Source organism: Chrysemys picta, chromosome 1, assembly GCF_011386835.1.
Source record: "Chrysemys picta bellii isolate R12L10 chromosome 1, ASM1138683v2, whole genome shotgun sequence".
NCBI lineage: Eukaryota > Metazoa > Chordata > Testudines > Emydidae > Chrysemys > Chrysemys picta.
This window is the reverse complement of record NC_088791.1, coordinates 129,108,105-129,133,171: the sequence shown is the minus strand read 5'-3', so window position 1 is coordinate 129,133,171 and position 25,067 is coordinate 129,108,105. Positions and strand designations below refer to the sequence as shown.

The 25,067-nt window shown below is 43.0% G+C and overlaps 1 protein-coding gene across 6 annotated transcripts in view; it reads left to right on the top strand.

The window, feature by feature from the left end:
• Positions 1 to 25,067, top strand: part of LRP6 (LDL receptor related protein 6) — a 199,738-nt gene that overhangs the window by 128,599 nt on the left and 46,072 nt on the right. For all 6 annotated transcript variants that reach the window (XR_006173338.2, XM_042845766.2, XM_042845830.2 and 3 more), the window contains 4 exons: positions 18,088 to 18,304; positions 19,303 to 19,592; positions 21,849 to 22,075; positions 24,794 to 24,978. Coding sequence is in view for 5 of the 6 variants with exons in the window: in XM_042845766.2 (XP_042701700.1) it covers positions 18,088 to 18,304; positions 19,303 to 19,592; positions 21,849 to 22,075; positions 24,794 to 24,978 (919 nt within the window). In the remaining variant the exon portion in view is untranslated. The remainder of the gene's footprint in view (positions 1 to 18,087; positions 18,305 to 19,302; positions 19,593 to 21,848; positions 22,076 to 24,793; positions 24,979 to 25,067) is intronic.

Below are 25,067 nucleotides of genomic sequence, written 5' to 3'. Positions count from 1 at the left end.
CATGACGTTTCTCTTCCATTATCAGGAATACTTATTTGCCCGTTTAAAACTACTTTTATTTGTATATAGATGTTACCTCTTTCTGACATTTTTTAGGTTGTGTCTATGCTCTCAACCCTGTTTATCCTTCATTTCAACTAATTTCTGTCTGATCCTTTACTACTAAATGTAGTTTCTTTTGTATTAGTGAGACTTCCTAGAGGATGTCATTGTTGATTGTCACGGTGTTTGTAAACAGAAGCTATTTTTTCCCTATTTATTTGAGTATCTTTGGCCTGAGTCAATCCCAATGATAAATTGATTTCAGAAACAATGGATTGTTTGTTATCACCATGAAAGTATAATTAGGGTGTTAGAAATGCTAGATTTGAGACATTGCTTAATTGATGCATTGGGTGAAGCTGTCTCATGGGAAATGAGTGAGTTTATTCAATATCTGCAATAACAGAAGTGGAACAAAATGTTTATGATGTCTGCAGTAATAGAAAAGGAAATGCAGAAAAGATATATTTTTAGATAATTTTTTGGTAATATCCTTGTTATACACTTACGGTGTTTTGTCTGAGACAACAGTAGGTTTTGTAACACCTAGCATGGAAAGAACAATTCTATCTTGAGTAGAATTATTACAAATCTGCCTTCTTTACAATCAGAACATAAGTATTTTCCATACAAAGTAATGATATTAGTTTTGCATACTATAGTGTGTATACATGTATAGATCCCATGCTAGACCAACTAATAACTCCCTCAACAATTAAAGGTTTCAGAGTAGCAGCCGTGTTAGTCTGTATCCGCAAAAAGAACAGGAGTACTTGTGGCACCTTAGAGACTAACAAATTTATTAGAGCATAAGCTTTTGTGGACTACAGCCCACTTCTTCGGATGCATATGTAAGAAGTGGGCTGTAGTCCACGAAAGCTTATGCTCTAATAAATTTGTTAGTCTCTAAGGTGCCACAAGTACTCCTGTTCTTTCAACAACTAAAATCTCTGAACTAGAGGGTCACATTTTGTTGCTTGTGTAAGATGGGCACATTGCATACACTAGAGGCTCCTTGGATTCCTGCATTCACCCCCGACGAGCTCCCTGTGTGCTACCTTTCTGGACCACCGTATTTCTTGAAACTCCCATCCTTCCCATGGCAGGGGCTCTGTGTGCTCTCCATGTCACTTTCTCCCCCATACCAGGGTTCCCCATTCTCCCTACCATGTTAGAGGCTCTTTGTGTGCCCCCATTTTCTCCCTTACCTCCACCATTCTTATTTATGTTCTTTCTTTGTGGGGGATAAGTAATTCAGGGTGTCGACATTTTAAACTGTGTTGGGAGGAAGGGCAGAGCTGAGATGGGTGTGTTATGCTGGAAGGTGGTAATGGCTGCCATCTGCTGGTTCTTTGATCTATAGACAGTTAGAGATGATTGGAGTTGCTAAGTTTGCTAACCAAATGCCAGAGGCTTTGTGTCCCCCCTGTTTTCCTTTTCCTGTCTTCTGAATTTCACCCAAATCAATAGGTGCCCCGTGATGCCTAGAACATTCCCTGACATTTTGAAGTTGATCACCTGGTCTCTCTAATATCCTGGGACCAACACGGCTACAACTACACTACATCAAGTTGAGTGTAAGGCCTTGCAAACTTGGCCAAATCTGAATTTAAGAATGGTCATACTGGGTCAGACCAATGATCCATCCAGCTCAGTGTGCTGCCTATGACAGTGCCAGAGTTTCCTGGGGAGTGTGTAGCATATTGACAGGGCCGGCTCTAGGCACCGGCAAAGCAAGCAGTTGCTTGGGGCAGCAGATTTGCAAGGGGCGCAAGAATCCAGCATGGGAGTTAAGAACCAACAGGGGCCCCTGGGAGCTGTAGTTCCTTGGTTAGCGCCTTGCCTATAGAGCCAGCCCTGGAGCAGGGAAAGAATTACATTTCCCAGCATTCCCTTGGCCACTAGCAACAGGAAGAGGTGTGGGAAAGGAGCATGGAACTGAAATCTGCAGCTTGCTGTGAATGGTAGGAACAGAGCCAGCTCTAGGTTTTTTGCCGCTCCCCCTGTCCCCCTGTATTGCCCCAGCCCAGGGCTCCCCCCCGCCCACACCCCCTGCTGCCCCAGCTCTGGCCCCCACCTGCACTCCCCTGCTTCCCCAGCCCTGGGCTCTTCCCCTCCCCACCGCACCTCCTGCTGCCCCAGCCTTGGGCTCTCCCCCAAAGAAGGAATTGGAGGGACTAAATGGACGGTGCACCTCTCTATCTGAAGCCTAGCAAGGGAGGTATGTGGATCCCACTAGAATTTAAAATGAAAAGTAAGGGAGGGGAGGCTCTACTAGACTGGGCAGCTTTAGATACAGTACCAGGCACTTAGGAGGATTTCCACTTCTGAGCCATGGAAGCAGAAATTGACTTTTCCTCTCCAGATATAGCTAATATTCAGAAAGGGAATCTAGCACCTGCCTTCCAGATTTGAACACCCTCAAAATTCAGGAGTGCTCAAGCTCAATTTGGGCAGCTGTTACTTCATTTCCCCCAAATCAAATACACTGATCCACTGTAACTTGCTGTAGAAAAAGTAGAATAAATTGAGCAAGAAATGCTTCCCAGTGGTTATTAGGACTGGAATTGCTATTTTCAATAGCCATTGCTTTTTTTTTTTTTTTTTTAAGTTTTAGTTTTATTTGTTTAAAAGGAAGACCGTGATAGTGCATTCCCCATAGAAACAAAGAATGGAACAAAAGAATAATAAAGGCACCTCAACTTTTCCTCATTTATGTAGGACAGTCTTATAATGTGCATCCAGATATCCTCCAGTCACACAAGCTGAAAATTGTTCCACTTTACTGCAGTTCTGTAACCATGTGGGAACCAATCCTGTCTGTGTTCTGTGCACATCCAAAATTCCTGCTGAATGACCCGCCCTGGGAGCGAGTTACCAGTGACCCAGGGCTGAGGCAGCAGGAGGGTGCAGTTGGGAGGGGGAGAGCCCAGGGCTGAGGTGGGGGGCAGGCAAAAATTTTTTTGCTTGGGGCAGCAAAAAACCAAGAGCCGGCCCTGCATATTGATTATTTGGAGTGTGGGGTTTTTTTGTTTGTTTGTTTTTTGGGGGGAGGGCATTTTTGAGGAGGGACAACTTGATATGAAATGTTATTGGGGTGTCTTACATTCTTTTGAATTATTTTTAAAGCTGTTATTCTTACAGCAACAAGGTGCCTATTAAATGTTTTGTTTTTTTTATTTCATGAAGTGACCACAATACATAGCATTAAAACTATTGTCCTTTCTTCAGAAATAATAAAACAAAAATCTCCCAAAATCGGGTAGGCTGAACCGAACACAGAGTGTTTTCAGGCATGTCCTAAAATGATGCTAAGGTAATCTTCAGAATGACAATAGAAATAATACTGAAAATGCTGAAAGGTCACATCACTGGGGTCCCCCCATATAACTCTGCCAATATACCACATGATTTGCCAAACCTGCCTGTTCTAATTGTAACCGATGAAATGGGCAATGTGTTTTGACTAGATTGAGACCACCAGTTAAATGTCAAGTAGTGCTGCTGGAAGTGGAATGTCACTGCATCAGCCCAATTATATCACTTAGTTGTTGGTATTTAGAAGTGAATTACATTTAGAATATTTGGCAAAACTTGAGACACCGAACAAATTGCTCTGGTGCAAAATTCCACTCTGCAGTTTTTTGGTTTCAGATGGAAACAATACTATGAGATATTAAGTTGTATGTATTATTATTCACATTGTGTGTGGTCATCAGCATCTTAAGCTATGGCCACTATTTTTTGTTTTAATTCATTTTATTTTCAATATGCTACATTTTTTTTAAGTTTTTTTATTGATATTGTTTTGTTTGACTGACTTGCAAGACCCTTGCCTAGAAGAAAGACAATTTGCATTTCTTGTGTGTGATTTCTCCCCCTCCCCCCATAGAACTACTCACTCTTTCAGTAAAGGTAGCATTTGTGGTTAAGCCACATCTGTTTCCTGTTGTAGCCTGTATTCTCACTGTGGTCTGAAGTATTTAGAACGGCCTCAGAATGTGAAACCCACACCACACTGTGGTTAAAGCAGCACAAACCACTGGAGACACTAGCTCAGATTATAAGGCAGGTTTCTTAACCAGGGATTCAGAGGGCCTGGTTATCAATTTGGCTGAATAATCCATTTGGGATCCTTCAGAGGAGTACACATGCAAGGAAGATCAGCTTGTGACCTGATTGTTCCCTGAATTTCACAGTCTGAAGAGTTTGAGTGGTAGCCGTGTTAGTCCTTGTCAGCAAAAACTATGAGGAGTCCTTGTATTTATACCTGCTACTGTATTTTCCACTCCATGCATCTGATGAAGTGGGTTCTAGCACACGAAAGCTTATGCCCAAATAACTTCGTTAGTCTCTGAGCTGCCACAAAATCTGAAGAAAAACAACAAGGAGTCTGGTGGCACCTTAAAGACTAACAGATTTATTAATAATAAATAATAAATCTGTTAATCTTTAAGGTGCCACCAGACTCCTTGTTGTTTTTGTAGATACAGACTAACACGGCTACCCCGTAATACTTAAAATCTGAAGAGTGTATGTTGAATTCCTCTAGAATGAATTGATTTGTGACTATTTTTTTCTCTTTTGTGTAGAATGTATGCATCACCCCCGCGTCCTTTCTTGCTTTTCCTCCTGTGTCACTCTGGTTCTTTTTTGCTTTGTGAACCACAAATTGGGATCCTTTTAAAACCTTTTGAAATCCACCCAACGTCAGTAGGAACTAAATGTTGCTGTCTTTGGTCATTGTGGAATGAGTGCTGCTCTAACTCCAGTTCTTAGTAGACAGATATGCACTTTAAGAAACTTCTTCACCACAGTTTGCACTAATTGACACCACTTCTTGCCAGTCTCTGCCGAATGGTTATGGTTTGAATGGGCATGGAACCTGATTTATGCCCTCACCCTTCCAGGTGAGGATTGGGGCATGTGTGGGCAAGGTTGCACGGTCCTAGTTCGTGCTGTACCTGGACTGCCGATCCGGCACCTTTCACCAGTGTTAAGTTCATTTAAATAACCAAGTTTTCTTGTTGCCCACCTAGGACTTGGGAGACCTGGGTTCTATTCCCTGCTCCACTACAGACTTCCTGAGTGATCTCGGGCAAGTTACTTAGGCCTGATCTACACTACAAATTTAGGTCGAGACAAGTCTCCTTGTGTCGATCTGTGTATGTGTGTCTATGTTCAAATTTGTCCCCAGGTGATGTAAGCGCCCATTTACAGCAGTATAGTAAAACCACCTCCCTGAATGGCATAGAGCCATGGTTGACCTACTGATGGCAATATATTGTGAGTGTAGACACTGCATGACTTGACTCAACCCTAACAGTCTTCCAGCAGCTGTCCCACAATGTCCCATTCCCTGCGACAGTGACCATTCTGGCCACAATTTTAAACTCCACTGTCCAGGGATCACAGAGACCGGAAGCCACATCCACCCCTTAAGCCTCCCACGTGTTTTTGGAATGCCTCTTCCTGATTGCACACTTAGGAGCTCGCCCTTGTGTTCAACTGCCCAACAGACCGTGTACGACTAGGCGCGCTTCTGCCTGGAATACACAGGTATTGGATCTCCTTGGCCTGTGGGGAGAAGAGGCTGTGAAAGCACAGCTACAGACCAACCATAGAAACATGGACATCTACGAGCATATTGCACAGGCAATGCGGGCAAAGGGGTATGACAGAGAGCAGCAGCAGTGCCATGTGAAAACGAAGGAACTTCATCAGGGATACCAGGCCTGGGAGCATAACAGCAGATCAGGTACTGAACTGCAGACCTGCATAGCATACTTGGCAGAGACCCCACCAGCACTCCGCAAACCACTATGGGTACCTTTAAGGAGCCCAAAACAGCGGCCCCTGTCGTAAACAGTGAGGGGGGACTCCAGCCATGCCGCAAGCCAGGACCTGTTTGAGACTCCTCCATAGCCTAGCCACTCTGAACTGGTAGTTGAAACTTTCCTTGGTGCTGTCAAGGTGGCCAGTGCACAGCTTCATGAGCGAGGGGTAGGCTAAGTACCCCCAGAATCAGCATGGGCATTTCAACATCACTGATGGTAATCTGCTGATTGGGAAAGAATGTCTCTGCTTGCAGCTTTCTGAGCTTTCTAAGTCCTGTGTTTTTCAAAACGTGAGTGTCATGCACCTTCCGGTACCAACTCGCATTGATATCAATGAAGAATTCTCGGTGATCCATCATTGCTTGTATAACTATAGAAAAGTAACCTTTCTGTTGAAGTACTCAGTAGCAAGGTGGGCTGGTGCCAAAATAGGGATGAGCATGCTGTCTGTCGCCCCACCACAGTTTGGGAACCCATTGCTGCAGATCCATCCACTATGTACTGCATGGTGTTGAGAATCATAGTCCTGTGCATCAGGAGATGATTAATGGTCCTACACACTTGCTAAATGGAAGGATAAACAAAAATAGTTCTGCAGCTAGGGTCCTTGATTTCAAAAGGGCAAACTTTACAAAATTAAGGGAATTATTTAGGGAAGTGGACTGGGCTGAAGAACTCCAGTATCTGAATTTGGAGGAGGCTTGGAATTATTTGAAGGTAAAGATGCAGAAAGTATCGGAGGCCTGAGCAAAGGGAAAAAATTCGTAAGGAAAGATTATAGACCAAACTGGATGAACAAGCATTCAAACAGGTTATTAAGAGAAAGCAGAAAGCCTCCAAGGAATGGAAGAAGGGATGGAGCAGCAAGAAAAGCTACTTGCTGAAGGTCAGAAAATGTAGGGGGAAAAGTGAGAACTTCCAAAAGCCAAGCAAAGTTGGACCTTCCAATGGAAATTTAAAACAATGTAAAAAGTTCTTTAGCCATATAAATAAAAAGAGAACAAGGAAAGAAGTGGGACTGCTAAACACAGAGGATGGGAGTGGAGATTAAAGATAATCTACGTATGGGCCATACTTAAACACTTTACCCTTATTAAAAACTGAGGCAATGAGAATTTTGGGAGATAGTGGCCGGCTGGTTAATGGGAACAAGGATGTGGTAGTAGAAATTACTATATCTGAAGTGGAAGCCAAACTCAAACAGTTTAATGGGACAGAATCTGTGGGCCCAGATAATCTCCATGCAAGCATATCAAAGGAACTGGCACGTGAAATTGTAAGCCCATTAGCAAAGATTTTCAATGACTCTGTAAACTTAGGGGTCGTACTCTATGACTGGAGAATTGCAAATATGTTACCTATATTTATGAAAGGTGGGAAAAAGTGATCTGGGAAATGACAGGCCTCTTAGTTTGACCTCAATTGTATGCAAGAACGAAGAACAAATTTTGAAAGAGTAGTTAAGGACATAGAGGTAAACAGTAATTGGGATAAAATACAACATGGTTTTACGAAAGGTAGATCATGCCAGAGTAACCTGATCTCTTTCTTTGAGAAGATAACCAATTTTCAAGACAAAGGACATGCTGTAGATCTAATCTACGTGGATTTCAGTAAAGTCTTTGATACAGTTACACATTGTAATTTATTAGTTAAATTGGAGAAGATGCGGATTAATACAAGAATTGAAAGGTGGGTAAGGAACTGGTTTAAGAGAAGACAACAACGGATCATACTGAAAGGTGAACTGCTAGGACGGAGGGAGGTTACTAGTAGAGTTCCTCAAGGATCAGTCTTGGGACCAGTGTTGTTTAACATTTTCATTAATGATCTTGACAGAAAAAGTAGGAGTGTGGTAATAAAATTTGTGGATTACACAAAGTTGGGAAGTAGTGCCAATATGGAAGAGGACTGGAATATCATACAAGAAGATTTGGACAACCTTGAAAACTGGAGTAACAGAAGTGGGATGAAATTTAATAGTACAAAGTAAAAGGTCACGCAACAAGAATTTTGCTATAAACTGGGGACTGATCAGTTGGATGCAACAGAGGAGGACAAAGACCTGGGTTTTAATAGTTCTTAACGTTTATAGATTTAGTAATTTTAATAGTTTTTAGCATCTTTTTAGAGTTAGATTAAGCTACGGAGGAACCCATCGTACTCTGTTTGGGTATCAGACTGTGCCCAGAACTCTGGGTTTCAAACTCTGCGCCTGCTGTTGTGACAGATTTATGTTACCAATCTGCCTGAGGCGTCAGGTGATTAGGCTGAGGCTGCAGGATTGTTAGGGGAGGAGATGAAGGAGCACACCAAGGGTCTAAGTTTTAAAGCTTTATTAATAAAATAATAAAATAACAGCGGAGAGTGCTGAGGGTTCCCCACGTCACTTAGAGGAAGGAAGAAAGGGTTAGTGCCCCAAGCCCTAACCCACTTTCATACTCTCACGCACTACCCGATGCTGGCCAAGCCCAGGTGTAACGTAAGAAGAAGAGGGTGGACAGGAGTTCTGTCCTGTGCACAGGTCGTCCAGGGTTCGCTGTCAATCTCCAACTTGCTTTAGCTCTTAGGAAGGTTTTAAGTCCTGGGTTTTTGGGGGGGCATTTTGTTTAGGGACCTCTGTTTTTTGTGCTTTTTTTACCAGTTCAAACCAGCTTTCTGTGGCGTCCTCAGCTTTCCCAAAACACACCAGCTTCAGGGATGTGAGATGGTTGTTTTTCCCCTTGCTGGCCTTTACAGTCTCCCTAGGTTTTGCAATTTTTGCAGTCCTCCTCAGCTTAGTTCTCCTTTCTTATGGCTGACTGGGGTTGGGTAAGATATGAACGCAGCTGCGGACTTCTAGTTGAGCGCCGTGACCTTAGACTGGGGCCAGTGTTTTATTTTTGGACTGAGCTAGCTGAAGCATTGAGTTAACCCGTTTTTTGCTCTTTCCCTCCCTCTTCAGCCTCTCGCAACCTGCAAAGGAATCTTCCACTCTACACTCACACCTTTAACCCTTTCCAAAATGCCTTGCAATGATTGCAACAGCGTTGGCAACATACAATGCTGATCTGCCTCCCCCAGGGGGACCCCCTGAGAGAGGGGGCCATTGGGGTGTGACACTGTCCACAGTCCTCCTCAGTCATTGATAACTACCAACACTGCTTCTGCTGCTTGGGAGAAGCTCATATTATGGCTCGGTGCAGAATTTGCCAGTCCTTCCCCAGCCGTACCCAAGCTGGGTGGGCATTTCATCTCCGCAAGTATCTCATGGAGAAGGCAATGAGACGGCAATTGGGAACCCCCCCATACATTGGTCTGAGTTAGCAACTAGCGTGCCTCCTGCTCCAGAATCCGACCCCGGTGCCAGGGAATCCAGCCCCACACACCCCATTGCACGGCCTACTTGGGAAGTTAGGAAGCACTCTCATAAGCATGGGAATAAGATTCCTCTAAGTCCACTTCAAAGAAATCGGCTGTGCCTGCAAGCAAATCCACCAGTTCAGCCCATGAGGACTTAGGTTGTCCTAAGGCCCACAGATAAGACAAGAAGGCCAGAAACATTGGGCTCCGCTGGCTCTAGACCATGCTCCGTTGGTACCGCCATCCCTTTCACATCAATATTTATCCCACCACAGACTATTTCTCAGATTTATGGGCTCCAGACATTTCCAATACAGAGTTCTACCCTTTGGGATAGCTACTGCCCATAGAGTCTTTAACAAGATATTTTCAGTGGAAGCAGCTCATGTCAGACATTGTTTTCCCTTACTTTAATGACTGGCTCTTCACCACCAAATCATGCCAAGAAGCCTATACGTCAATCTCTGTAATGCTCTGCCTCCTTTCCTCACTGGGAGTCAGAGTAAACATTGAAAAATCTGTTCTTACCCCCATGCAATCTTTGGATTTCATTGGAGCAACCTGGAACTCTGTCACTACAAGGGTATACAGACAAGTTCCAGACCATGAACGATATCCTAGCTCACATCTTGAGCAACCTTCAGGTAACAGTGAAATGGTGTCTGTCGCTACTTGGCCACATGGCCACGTGCATGTACATCACTCCATTCGCAAGTCTCCACCTTCGTTGCCTTCAAACATGGCTACAGTTGGTTTATTCCCCAAGCGATCATTCCACAAACCTCACACTGACCGTTCCCACCAAGGACAAATCCTCATCCTGTATGTGTGTGGGTCCCCTCTCTCCCCTCTTTGCTGAACAAGGCCATCATTACAGATGCGTCCCTACTAGTTTGGGGAGCCCATGTGGGCAACCACACGGTGCAAGGAACATGGACAGCTCAAGAGTCCAGAATGCACATCAATGCCCTGGAATCCTGATGACATCAGACAACACCATGACGGTCTTCTACATCAACAAGCAAGGCGGAGCAAGATCTACCTCTCTTTGTGCGGAAGCAGACAATCTCTGGAACTGATGCATCAGCAGTCAGATCACTCTATGTGCAGCCTAGCTTCTGGGGACGCAGAATGTATTCTCTCACTCCCTCAGCAGTCATTTCGCTATTGACTGCAAGTGGGAAAATCACAACACAGTGCTGCGTGGCATTTTCACATGATAGGGAACCCTAACAAGAGATGTGTTTGCTTCCCAGGCCAACAAGAAGTGCACCACCTATTGCTCCAGAGGAGTCCTAAGTTACCGCTCCCAGGATGATGCTCTCCTTCTTTCCTGATCAGAGCAGTTAAACTATGCCTTGCCTCCACTGCTGCTTCTGCCATGAGTGCTATGCAAGATCTGGCAGGACAGGGCAAGAGTCATCCTGATCACCTCTTTTTGGCCTAGACAGTTCTGGTTCCCCAACCTCCTGTGCATGTTGTCTGCCAGTTTCGCTCCCAATATTTCCCGAGCTCCTTATCCAATACGATGGCAGGATCGAACACCCTAATCCACGACCACTCCACCTCAGGACCACAATTGCCAACTTTCACCTGGTAAATAAGCACCCCAACTTTCACAATAAACCAAAAGTCAAACTAATCCCATTTCAAAACCAGGCCAAAACAGAAAGCAATCCCTAAGAACCCCAACACTCTGTGACTAGATTCCCCCAGCGTGCAATCTGGGACTGTGGTGAGCCTGCTGTGCACCCCTGACTCTGTCCCCCCCCCTTTCCCCGGCTTGCTGGGAGCCGATTTAAAAAAATAAAAAAAAAAAAGCAACAAGCTACAACAAGCAACAAACTACAAGCCCAACAGCCTACAAGCCAAAAACTAACTAACAAGCAACTCCAGCCAATTAAGCCAAAAACAAGCCCAATTTCTGCCCCCCCCCCGCCCCACAGGTTTGGCATATCTGCTCAGGACATGGTATTTGGATGGGCATCATCCCTAGACTGTACATGCTCCTCAGCCCTGTGAGAGATCCTCTCTGATAGCAGAAAGGACTTGACTAGGAAATGTGACCTAGCTAAATGGAAACGTTTCTCGTCATGGACACAACAAAGAGGTGTTCTACCAGAAGCTACAGATATTCCACTCATCCTACACTATATCCTAACTTTGAAGACATCGGGTCTCTCCTTTAGTATCTTGTGAATCTACTTGGCAGCAATCAGTGCATTCCATCAACTTACTGAGGGCTACTCTATTTTCACACAGCCACTAATCCATCGGTTCTGACTTCTGGAAAGGCCTGATAAGTTTTCCAACCTCCTCAAAAGATTGCACCCGATTGGACTTGAAACTTGTTTTTCAGTACTGACAAGTGCCCCCTTTGAGCCTTTAGCTACTTGCTCCATGTCCGTCCTCTTGATGAAGGTCTCCTTTCTTGTAATTACATCAGTGAAGTCAGACCGTCCATACACTGTGTTTCATAAAGATAAAGTTTCTTTAAACTTACATCCCAAATTTATCCCTAAAGTGGTTATGGAATTTCACCTTAACCAATCCATTCACTTACCTGTATTCTTCCCAAAACCGCATACATCTCTAGAATAACATAGACTCCGCTCTGTCGACGTCCGACAAGCTTTGGCCTTTTACCAGCAGAGAACAGAACCAATCAGGAGGTCTCTGAGATTGTTTGTTTGTCCCTGTAGTGAAGAGAGTCAGAGGGCGTGCCATCTCCACCCAGAGAATTTACAAATGGGTCTCTGGCTGCATTCTATTCTATCAACTGTCGAGCCTGCCTCCCTCCCCCTACAGAGGTATGAATTCACTGCACTAGAGCTCAAGCAACAATCACAGGATGTACTCCTCCTAGATACCTGTAAACTGGCCACATGGAGCTCCATTCACACAATTACCAGGCATTATGCCCTGGTACAGGACTCAGCTGCTGATGCCTCCTTTGGGATGGCAATTATCCATTCAATCCTACCAGCTTCAGCCTCACACTCTCCCCCTGCTTAGATACTGCTTGTCAATCACCCACAGTGGAATACAATAGGGACCATCATTCGAGGAGCCAGAGGAGGTTACTTACCTGTAACTGGAGGTTCTTTGAGAAGTGGATTCCAAAGCTCACCCTCCCTTATTCATAGTAGAGAAGGAACTGAAGAGGCGGTTGGTCCATCCCGCCCTTTACTGCCTCTGTTGGAGGCACCAAGCGAGACAGGGCGCATGTGCAGACCACTGGACACTACTTTCAAATTCTCTGTCTCCCAGCGCATAGTGCGCATGCATAACCCACAGTAAAATACAGATATGGACCCCACATCACGAAGAACCTCCAGTTGCAGGTAAGTAATCTCCTTATACACTCCAAACCAGAAATTTACAAACGGCTAGGTAATGGTTTCTTTTCTCTTCTCCTCCCTTCCCCCTCCTGTACTTTCCTTTCGTGGCAAGTAGATGGTTGATTGCACTGTTTTAGTAGCCTAACTTGCCATTTAAAGCTTATGTGAGCTTCCATTTAGTTTACAGTGCACACTTTTTAAGTAATCCTTTTACCAGCAGTTCCCATGATACTGTCTCTGATATCACAATTGTGTTCTATTGTTAAGTACAGGGTGAAAGTGTGGTAGCTTAGCTAATGCAGTGTGGTGGTTACTTTTGGTAACTGGTGACATTTTAATGATGACTACTGTTTATTTTATTTGGTCACTTCCACTTATAGGATCTGTTTGTCTAGGCATGCCCCATAGCTGGCTGTTCTGCTTAGCAAGCACTAATTATTGTGAATTAATTAGTTACAGACAAGTAACTTATCTTTATGGCTTAGGGAGGAAAAAAGTGAAGTCAGCACAGAGAATTAGAACAACTGTGAAAGTCAGCAAGATGCTGATAAGATAAAATGTGGCTGATGAGTTTCACTTAAGGGTGGAGATATTTTCTTTACCAGTGAAAATTTTTGTAAAAGGGGGCTCTGCACGCTGATTAGAGAGACTGGTGGCTTGAAGGGGTGGAGAGACTGGTGGTTTGAGCAAAAGGTGTTAGTCACAGCTTGCCTTTATAGATATTTTTTAGAGCCGTTTCATGGTTCTTCAGTTAAGCATCCATCCTTTGTTCAGGCACCTCATTTGTCAAAAAAAGTATGCCGGGGAGCCATGCAGCTAGAAAAAATGGGGGAAGTCAGCAGATGTTGAAAGTTTCTGAAGTAGAATAAGGGCACAGTTTTAATGCATGTAGCAGTATAAATTTCACGAAGTAAAATGTAATGCCTACCTTATTTTTGTGAAGTGTGTGTGTGTGTAAATATACAGTGTACACTAATGGGCTAAAACTTTTTGATGTGACCATTTCCTGGAGTCATTTTGAATTTATTTCTAAGACAGATTTAGAGCCCATTCATCCAAGCCAGCAAACATACAAAGCTTCTATTGTTTTCAGAAGGATTTCTGTCCAAGGAGGGAAGGCTCACAGGATTGGGTTCCCAATGTGGGATGGGGAAAATTGAGCAATACCAGACAGTTTTGCGACATAATCACTTCTGATCAAAAAGAAAATGTGTTTGGAGACTCTGGTGGTATTCCATATTTAATTTTTTTTTCCAGCCACCACTTTAGCAAAGTATTTGGAAGAAATTAGAAATTACTTTTTTTTTTTTTTAAATAACCAGCAGGCTCTGCATTATGCTGAGAAAGACTTGGTTTTTTTTGTTCTTCCTCATTTCCCCCTTCACTCTGACCCTCACTGCCCTGAGGATTGCATGTGTGGTGTGTGTGTGTGTGTGAGGGGGGTGCTCTAGAGGCAGGCTGCTCATTCCACAGTGCTAGGAAAAAACGTGGCTCCCCTGGCTAATGCATTGGTGTTGACTGACTCTGAAGGTTGTCTTTGCACACAGATCTTTGGGGTGGGTCATGGAGAGAATAGGAAGCCCTCAGGGCTTTTCCAGTGATGCGCAGGATCCATTTAAAACAATATGTGAATGTGATTCAAAAGTTTCTTCTTTCCCCAATCCAGTGTTCCAAAATAAGGAGGTTGTGTCAGAAGATCTTGGGTAACACTGTAGGTTCTAGAAGGGGGTGCTTTTTGAGGTGTTGCAGGGATGAGAATGCTATCTGGTTACTTCATAAAGTTTTCCAAAAGACGAATGAATTCTACAAGTTGTACAATATTTTTGCATGCAAGTAAAAGGAAAAGTCGTTCCTAAAATGTTTGTTCATTGAAAACAAATGGAAAAATGTTTAAAGTAAATGCAGTATATTTCAGTAGTGGTTTCTCTTTGCACACAATTCAGTAATCATATCAAATCATGTTGTAACAGGATTGTTATGTTGGCATAGAAATATGTCTTTTAAAATATTAGCTTCCTTCCACCTCCATCACTTTTTGTATTTACTAATAATATTTAGCACTTACCCAGTGCTTTAACATGGTCAAATGCTGTACAAAGATTAGTTAATCCTCCCAATGCCCCTTTGAGGAAGGTAAGTATTACCCAGTTTTAGCAATGGGGAAACTGAGGTAGAGAACTTAAGTGTCTTGACCAAAGCCACCAAGTGATTTACATGATTCTTATTGTTCAGAAGATGTAGAACTTAGTTGTAAAGAATACAAAAATGGTTTGTTGTTCAAAATGATGGATACAGATAGTTCTCGCAAACCACCTAGTTTGCAGAACCTGCTGTGTGGAATATTATCATCCGTCCTGAGCTGGACTAAGCTGTCATAGACGGGCCTGCTAACTGACCTATATACTGAGCCAGGACTTCCTGACATTCCTTCTAAACTTGTATTCATCCTCCAGATCACACTGCCCGTCACATTTAAAACTAAAAGCAAATAAAGATAACGTAGAAAGCAGATCAGAGGTATAGGACTGGATGTGTGACTGATATGCCTAATATGGGATCACAAAATAAATAGTAGCTAATGTGGTGATTTTTAAAATGTCTCCGGAGGCAATCCTGGCAGTTGGAGGCTGGTAAACCTAACTTGACTATTGGGCGAATTGGTTTAAAAAAAAAAACAAAAAAAACCCCACCCAACTATAATGAAGAACAGAATGATCAGGGACATATGTAAACACAGTATGTTCGGAAAGAGTCAGCGCAGCTTTTGTAAAGGGAAGTCATGCCTCACCAATCTATTGGAATTCTTTGAGGGTATCTATAAGCATGTGGATAAGGGTTATCCAGGCAATATAGTATACTTGAACTTTCAGAAAGCATTTGACAAGGTCCCTCACGAAAAGCTCTTAAGGAAACTAAGTAATCCTGGGATAAGAGAGATGGTCTTCTCATGGATCAGAAAGTGGTTTAAAAGATAGGAAGCAAAGGATTTGAATAAATGGTCAGTTTTCACAACAGAGAAAGGTAAACATCAGGGTCCCTCAAGGATCTGTACTGGTACCTGTGCTGTTCAACCCATTAATTAGTGATCTGGAAAAGGGAGTGAAAACTGAGGAGGCAAAGTTTGAAAACGATGCAAAATTATTCAAGATAGTTAAACCCAAACAAAACTGAGTGACTGGGTGTGACAATGCGGTTCTGGCGGAACCCAACTGAGAGTGCCAACTCAGGACAAATTGCTCAAATAGGGCAGCTACAGCCCAAGGCCGGGGTTTTTCCACCTCTAAGGCAAACCAAACCAGCCAGACTAAGACTTCGGTCTCACCCCACTGGCTAACCGCAAGTCTCGCAAGCAATCTCCTAAGACACTCCAGTTTCCCAGTATTACCACCAGTGCCACACGTTATGGGGACAAATGGTTATAAAAACCAATATCCCAGTAAAAGAAAAAGGTTCTCCTGATCCCAAAGGACCAAGCCCCAGACCCAGGTCAATATATAAGTCAGACCTTACCCACAAATCACGCTACTGCCAATCCTTTAGAATCTAAAATCTAAAGGTTTATTCATAAAAGGAAAAAGATAGAGATGAGAGTTAGAATTGGTTAAATGGAATCAATTACATACAGTAATGGCACAGTTCTTGGTTCAGGCTTGCAGCAGCGATGGAATAAACTGCAGGTTCAAATCAAGTCTCTGGAATACATCCCCCGCTGGGATGGGTCCTCAGTCCTTTGTTCAAAGCTTCAGCTTGTAGCAAAGTTCCTCCAGAGGTAAGAAGCAGGATTGAAGACAAGATGGAGATCTGGCATCAGCCTTATATAGTCTTTTCCAGGTGTAAGATCACCTCTTTGTTCTTACTGTGGAAAATTACAGCAAAACTTTGCTGAGGTACAAGGCGTATCTGCCTTCTCTCAATGGGTCCATTGTATAGCTGATGGTCCTTAATGGGCCATCAAGCAGGCTAGGCAGAGCTAATCTCAGCTTGTCTGGGATGTCACCCAGAAGCATAGCATAAGTTTGCCATACAGACAGTATAGAGCCAATATTCATAACTTCAACTACAAAACTGATACATACATGTAGACAGCATAATCATAACCAGTAAACCATAACCTTGTCCTAGACACCCCATTTGACCCCTTTTATACAAGATTTGGGTGCCACTACAGGACCTTGGTTGCAACAATGATCTATATGGTCCCAGTTTATGTCAATAACGTCACACTGGGCAAAAAAAAAAAAAAAAAATGAAATTTAACATAGGTAAATGTAAAGTAATGGACACCTGGAAAAAATAATCCCAACTACACATGGATAATGATGGGTTCTAAAATAGCTGTTACCACTCAAGACAGATCTTGGAATCACTATGGGTAGATCTCTGAAAATTTCAGGTCAATATGCAGCAGCTGTCAAAAAGTTTAACTGGATTTTAGGAACTATTAGAAAAAGGATCGAAGATAAGATGGAAAATATCATCATGCCACTATATAAATCCATGGTGCACCCATATCTTGAATACTGTGTCCAGTTCTGGTTGCCACATCTCAAAAAGGTATAGTGGAACTGGAAAAGGGTTCAGAGAAGGCGGCAAAGATAATGAGGGTATGGAATGACTTCATTACAAGGAGGAACTAAAAAGATTAGGGCTGTTCATTGAGAAGAGACATGACTAAGGGAGGGATATGCTAGAGCAGCTCTTGGCCCCTGGCCTAGCCATGACTCTGCTCCCAGCCCAGGGGGACGGGGACACATTCCTTTACTGGTAAGGGGAGAGGGGGGCGAGAGGAAAAGTTTGGGCATCACTGTGATAGAGGTTTGTGTAATCATGAATGGGGTGGAAAAAGTAAATAGAGAAGTGTTATTTACTCTTTCAACACAATACAAAAAAACAAGGGTCATCTGATTAAATTATCATGCAGTAAGCTTAATACAAACAAGAGGAAGTACTTTTTCACATAACACACAATTAACCTGTGGAACTCATTGCCAGAGGATGTTGTGAAGGCCAAAAGTATAACTGGGTTTCAGAAAGGACTAGATAAGTTAATGGAGGATAGCCAAGATGGTCAGGGATTTAACCCTGTTTTTGGGACGACCCTAAACCTCTGAATGCCAGAAGTTAGGAGTGGGGAAGATGGCGTGGATCATTCCAACTGCCCAGTTCTGTTTATTCCCCATGAAGCTCTAGTACTGGCTACTGTTGGAGACAGAATACAGGGCTAGATGGACCATTGGTCTGAACCAGCATAGCGGTTCTTGCATGGTCTTACTATAGGATTTGCTGAGTCATAACCTCACTTTAGGATCTGTTTATCTGGATTTTGCTTATAAGGATATAGCCTTAGATGGACAGGTCCTGCATGGATTTATGGATGGAGGATTTGCCAAAAGCCTTTCTGATAGTTTAGTTAAGTTTTTTTTATTTTGTGTTGAAAATTAGTTATTAATTGTGGACTGTTTGGAGAAATTATTCTGCATATTGGCAGGGTTTTTCTCATTCACATTTTTTTTGTATCTGTGCAGGTAATGAATGCAGATGGCAGTAGCAGGAGAGTTCTGGTGGAGGACAAGCTGCCTCACATCTTTGGATTCACTTTGCTGGGAGATTACATCTATTGGACCGACTGGCAAAGGCGTAGCATTGAGCGAGTGCATAAGCGTACAGCAGAAAGAGAAATCATCATAGACCAACTGCCTGACTTAATGGGCCTGAAAGCTACTAATGTCCATCGGATCATTGGTGAGTGACTGAAAACCAGATCTAGACAAAAAGTGTGAAAAACAGCTTTGTAAGCAGCTGAATGGGGTAACTGGTTTCTTTCACCCTGTAAAGACACTACCCCAAAGTGTTAGCAAGAACACAGAGAAAATCTGTGGTTGTATTTAACTGGGATCGTGAGAGTAGGGAACGGTGTCAACAATGCCCTTCTGTAGGCTTTGAGGGCTCTATAGCCTGGTCGTCATCTTAGGGTTTGTCTGCTCTTAAAACGCTACAGCAGTAGTGCTTCAGTGTAGACACTGCCTACTCTGACTGAAGGGGTTCTCCCGTTGGCATGGGTAATCCACCTCCCCAAGAGGCAGTAGAAGAATTCTTCCATCCGACCTAGTGCTGTCTGCACATGGACTTAGGTGAGCTTAACTACGCTGCCCAGGGGAGTGGATTTTTCACACCCCTGAGCGACATGGTTAAGCTGACTTAATTTTATAGTGTAGAGCGGGCCTTATAAGAACATGTACAGAATTCAGTTTAGTTACGTGATGATATGTATTTCTTTAGCACCAACGGTTAATGAAACTAAGACTATTCTATATGCCTTCATCTCACAACCTGTCTACGAACTGTGCTCCCTGTGTCTTCATGAAAGCTAGGAGCGACACAGGTTTTGCATGTGCACTGATTGGTCTAAATGGGCACCAAGTTACATGTGTCAAATGCAGGCCTCTTCCCAGCTGTTTAGCCTGTGTGAATTGAGTGTTTAGTGGTGTCAGTGCAGCTCTTAATAGACAGACTTCCATAACATACACAGAACACTATCACAATAATCTTCTTTATTAATGGTCTGAATGGCTGTGAAGTCTGCAACTATTTCCATTCTTAAAGTAATTGCTATAGGACAAGGCTGAGGTAGATTGGAGGGCAATGTACTGTAGAGAAAGTTAGCACTGCTGTCTGAGGATAATTATATTGAAAAAGAGGACAATGTCAAATAATTCTTTATGCTTCTACTGAATGTGTAGGTGCAAACCCTTGTGCAGAGGACAATGGTGGTTGCAGCCATCTCTGTCTGTACAGACCTCAGGGCCCTCGCTGCGCCTGTCCCATAGGCTTAGAGCTCATCAGTGATATGAGGACTTGTATTGTCCCAGAAGCTTTCCTGCTCTTTTCTCGGAGAGCAGATATCAGGCGAATCTCTTTGGAAACCAACAACAATAATGTTGCCATCCCACTTACGGGAGTCAAAGAAGCTTCTGCTCTGGATTTTGACGTGACTGACAATCGGATTTACTGGACAGATATCTCGCTGAAGGTAAAGGAGGGAGTTGTCTCTGTCTAGTGTTCAGTCCCACATGGGCAGCTGTGTCTCCCCAAACAGCCATCTGTGTTCCCGCCCATGCTCTGCCCCCAGGTCCCCTGCTGGGGCTCTGCGGCTCTTCCCCCTTGGCCAGAATCCCGGCCTGGGACCGGCCAGGGACTACAGGTGGCTGGAACCAGTGCTCACACCGCCCGGTGTTCGGGGGGGAGCACACTGCCAGCCCAGCGCTCCTGGGGGGAAAGCCTCTAGGCGCTGGTAGGGGAAGGGGGGCGGGAGGGGCGGGGCCTCGTGCAAAAGGGGCAGGCTGGGCCAGGGGCTAGCCTCCCTGAGCCCAGGCTTCACTCTCCGCCCATGCAGTCCACTATTGCTGCATTCTCAAAACATTTAAACTCAAGAACTGACCAACAAATAAATTTTACATAATCCTAGTTCAGAGGGAAAAGCGTGACCCAACACAAAATGTCTTCATATCCTGGCTAAATTCAGATGTGTTCTTTTTAAATCAGTGGGTATATGTTTTTTCACATACACTATGAATTTGCAAGGATAAAAGTCAGCATTTTGTGGAAAACTGAAACTGGGGGGAAATACTCCTTTGATGGAGATTTGGGGGCCTTAACATGGATATCTTGCCAAATGCATTGTGGGAGGGAACTGTGTCTTGGGCCTGAAGTGAAAGCTGATGTTAATCTTACTTCAGTGTGCATTAGTTATGAAGATACCATACATTAGGTGAAATACGGTATGAATTATAAATTACACTGAAATAGCTAGATTATTCGGTTGAGACTGAAATATTGGGGAGTGTTGCAGATCAGAAACAGGCATAAGGCAGACAAATGGTGTACAAGTTTCAGCATCGATATCCACCAGTCTAGTTTCACTCTCATTTTCAGGAACAGAAAATTTATTCAGAAATGGAAATATCAGGATTTTTTTTAATAAAGGAAGAATTCTGTAATTGTGGTGAGGCTTACACAACAGCTTGCTGTGTTCCACACTCTGTAACTTATGAGTTGGGCACACAAGGGCTTGTAAATGAGTTTCTGAGAGGGAAGCTGGCCAAACTGTTGTAGAAACTGGTTTAACTTGAACTGTGGTTGAAATAGATTAAACATGGTTCCCAAAGTTGGTTTGAAAGGACATTGTAGATAGGGATTAAGGGATGCTGAATTCCCAATTGTGCACACTGTTGTGACATCACTGGTTCTAGCGCACAAACTGTAAGCAAACAAAATTGAACTTTGACTTCTGCAGAGTTAGAAACATGAGGAGTGAAGGATGGGAGGAAACTAGTGTTTGCATACCATTGTTGTCCTTGGCAAAGATACGTTATCTTCGGGCTTCTTGGTCATAATTGTATACCAGTGAATGGCTAAGATATGAAATATTATACAATTATGGCTGCCTCTATTGTCAGAGGAAGGGCTATGAAATTGAGAGTTAAAAGAGAAATCTTTTGGACAAAAGAGAGATCAGAAACTCTTCTTAATGGGGAATAAAATTAGTTGCTTACCATCCATCCATAAACACTGGCAGAGTTACAGAGCTAACTGATTTCTTGGCCATTGATTGTTTTCATCTATGTGATGATTTGTGCTGAACTTTTAAAATGAGAATGTTGTTTAAAAGAAAAATTCACTGCACAAGACACATGTCACCATCACAGTGTTCACTGTGCTTGTGTGTTCTGCCCCCCTGCCCCCTTCAGCCTGTGTGCTGTCTTGTGTATTTAAATCGTAAGCTCTTCAGGGAAGGGACTGTCTACTACTCAGTATTGTGCCTACCATAATAAACATCATTAATTAATAATGTGGCGTGGGGTGGTTGGGTGGTGAGTGGCACGTGATATACAGGAGGTTGGGTTAGATTGTCTGGTGGTCCCTTCTTGCCTTTAAATGCTGTCTCTGTGACTCTAAAATATTGCTCCTTACTGTAGCATAGAAGCTTCAGCATGAGCCCGAGAATTCCAAAATGTTTTCTCCTCAAAGCTGGCCGTGAGTTGTTAAGGTCAGTGTGGCGTGTAGACTGCTTAATGGAACCCAACTCAAGTCAACCCATTTATTTCTTCAGTGATCATAGTAAATCATCACTCTTGAATAGGCCTTATTGTTAATTGTACGAGTAAGTAGCATATTGTATGAACTTCTTCCCTACAAGATGCCTGAAATCTGAAAGTTTTTAAATGCAAACCCCAATGACAGACTGGTAAAGTTCCTAATTTACCTGTGTATCATTGTATCCCTGAAGACTATCAGCAGGGCATTTATGAACGGCAGTGCACTCGAACATGTGGTGGAGTTTGGCTTGGATTACCCAGAAGGCATGGCAGTAGACTGGCTAGGAAAGAACCTGTATTGGGCCGATACTGGAACAAATCGTATTGAAGTGTCAAAGCTGGATGGACAACATCGTCAAGTATTGGTGTGGAAGGATCTGGACAGCCCCCGGGCACTGGCATTAGACCCTGCTGAAGGGTAACTTGCTGACTTAATTTTATGTTTACAAACTTCTTAAAAATAACACATGCATATTTTCTGTAGGGCATGTTAATGAGGCACCAGTATATAAATCCTGAGAGAACTCAGCTTGGGGAATATAACCTAGTAATTTAGAATACAAGGGCTGGAGGAATGTGCTCTTAGTGTCCTGAATAATCATTAGGAATACTGCACACAAATCAGAGAAGCTCATTAAAAAAGGATTTATATTTAGTTTTTTAATTAATCATAAAATCGAAGTAGCTTTAGGTTTATGGAATTCATTAATTAGAAAAGGTCCATCACACTGAAAAGAAAATTTGTCCTTTTAAAATGGAGCTCTCTTTCATCACGGGTTAGGGTGTTGTGAAGGTATTATGTGCTCTGCTTCTGAGGGGAAGGTGAAGCTCACTGTGTGAGAATAAGGAGAGAGATTATTTTGGAGGGAAAGGACAACTTTGGTGGGCGGGGGAAGGAAATAGAGCAGTTTTCTTGGATGCTCTATCTGCCTATTCAAAATGTAAGATTTTTGTAATGAGAGAACTCTTTTCTCCAGGAAAATGGACTCAATCACATTAAAATGCAATAGCATTTTATGTCATAAGAAAAGAACTGTCATAATACTGAACATCTACATAGCACTTTATAACCTTGAAATGCATTACAAACATTTACTAATTTATTCCTTGCAAAATCCATGTGAGAGACACTAGTTGTGTATTACCCCTATTTTACAGATGAGGAAACTGATTTTCAAACATCCTGAATTCTCACAGTTTAGATTGACTTCAGTTGGAGCTGTAGGAGCTTAGGAACTCTGAAAATCAGGCACTGAGTGATGTGTCCAAGGTCAGACTGAGTCACTGCATAGAACTTGGAAAGTCTCAGGATTTCCAGGCTCCCATTCACTAGGTAGAGTTGCCTCTCTATACCATCTTTCTCTTGAAAAATAACAGTTAAAGTTTGCTAAATACCAAAAATGTTCATCCAAAGTGGGAGAGAACTAAAATAGCTGATGTGATACGCAAATCTGAACCAGATGTTTTGGGAGTATGCAATGTCCACGTAGTTCCTGAAAGCTGCTCAAGGCCTGGAATTGCAGATTAGTGCTGTGATTTTACCACTTACCTTGAGGTGACTCATTTTCATCACTGGTATTCACAAGAACTAGTATTTCTCACTTACTGCAAAGTTGCTCATTTTCCCTTGCTCTAATAGCTGTCTGGCCAGAAATAGTGTCAAAACACATATAGACCAGAGTGGTTCTCAATTCCTCATCTTAAATTCACACTGGGACCCCAACAGCAAAGTTGCTTTATTTGCATTATCTCCTGTTTTTGTTTTTAAAACAATAAATGATCACCAAGATTTTCAGAAGTGGGTTTTCTTCTTAAGCCCATGTTTAGACACCTAAATAAGTGGCCTAATTTTTCTAAAGTACTGATAACTCAGCAGCTCCCATTGAATAATGAGTCTATGTATTTAGGAACCTATCCATTATCTATCAATTTCTTTACAATCTTGGCCAGTACATATTCTGTCAGGTCACTTCACGCTCATAGTGATCTTATTCCTATTTAGTTTAGCTTATCTATCTAACCTATTTGGGTGTTATGTGTTCAAAATATTAGGGTCCGCATAGTCCATGGCAGACAATACAAAGAATTTGGTATCATACATATGGAAACGCATCTCCCTGCTGCAGTCCAATGATGCCAGAGAACAATAGCATATGCTTATAGAGTGTTGACCGCTATTGCAGTACTTAGATGATCTGTATTCTATACGTAATAGAGTGAGAACATTACCTTGGCTCAGCAGTACGCGAGATGAAGTGTATTGTTACCCAATTGCAGTGGAAAGCCTCTGAGATCTGTTTGCAAGACTAACTTTCCAATGTGCCGGGGGTGCTCACTGCTCAACCCTTGTCTCTGCCACAGGTCCTGTCCCCATTCCACCCCTTCCCGCCTGCCATGCCCTCGCTCCTCCTCCTCCCCTCCCCCCAGAGGCTCCTGCACGCCACAAAACAGCTGATTGGGAGGTGCGGGGAGGGAGGGGGAAGCGCTGATCAGCGGGGCTGCCGGTGAGCAGGAGGAGCAGGGGGCTGATGAGGGGTGGCTGACGTATTACTGTGGCTCTTTGGCAATGTACATTGGTAAATTCTGGCTCCTTCTCAGGCTCAGGTTGGCCACCCCGGTCTAGTCCATTGCTACCTATAAAACCAATCTCTGGTGTGGAAATTGGTGGAGAAAGGCACTTCAAGGAAATATCCTCAAGAAACATTTAGTTCAGAGTTCAGTAGAGGATTGAATTGCAGAAGGCAATTTTTGTTGCTCATGCAATGTGCTTTGGATCAATTCTTGATAAAGAACAATGTGCAATCTAATGTACCCAGTTGCCATCCTGTTTATTATTAGCTAACACACATGAACTAGTTAAAGACTGAAGGGCTCTAGTAAAGAAGTCCTTGGTAAGGGTCCAGCTTTGGATGGAGCAAATAAGGAAATCGGACTCATTTCCTAGCTTGTATTTTGAGAAAAATATTTAATGTGTTTTAATAAACACTTACATTTATAACTCTGGTTTTCTGTTCCCGGTCTCCTTGCTTTTTTGTTGTTTTTTTCCTTTCATGTACTGGCAAGAAATTTTAAGAGTCTGCATTAGCAGAAAACTTCTATATCAGATAAATGAAAAATTCCTGGCATTTTTATACAGGTTTATGTACTGGACTGAGTGGGGTGGGAAGCCCAAGATTGACCGAGCTGCCATGGATGGAAGTGAACGTACTACTTTGGTACCAAACGTGGGACGAGCTAATGGGCTAACAATTGATTATGCTAAAAGAAGACTTTACTGGACCGATCTAGATACCAACTTAATAGAATCTTCAAATATGCTAGGTAAGCTGCTGTTGCTTTTTCTGTGCAAGCTGTGTATTTTTAGTTACACGTAGGACAAAGCTCTCCGCTGGTAGCTTTTGGAGTGTCCT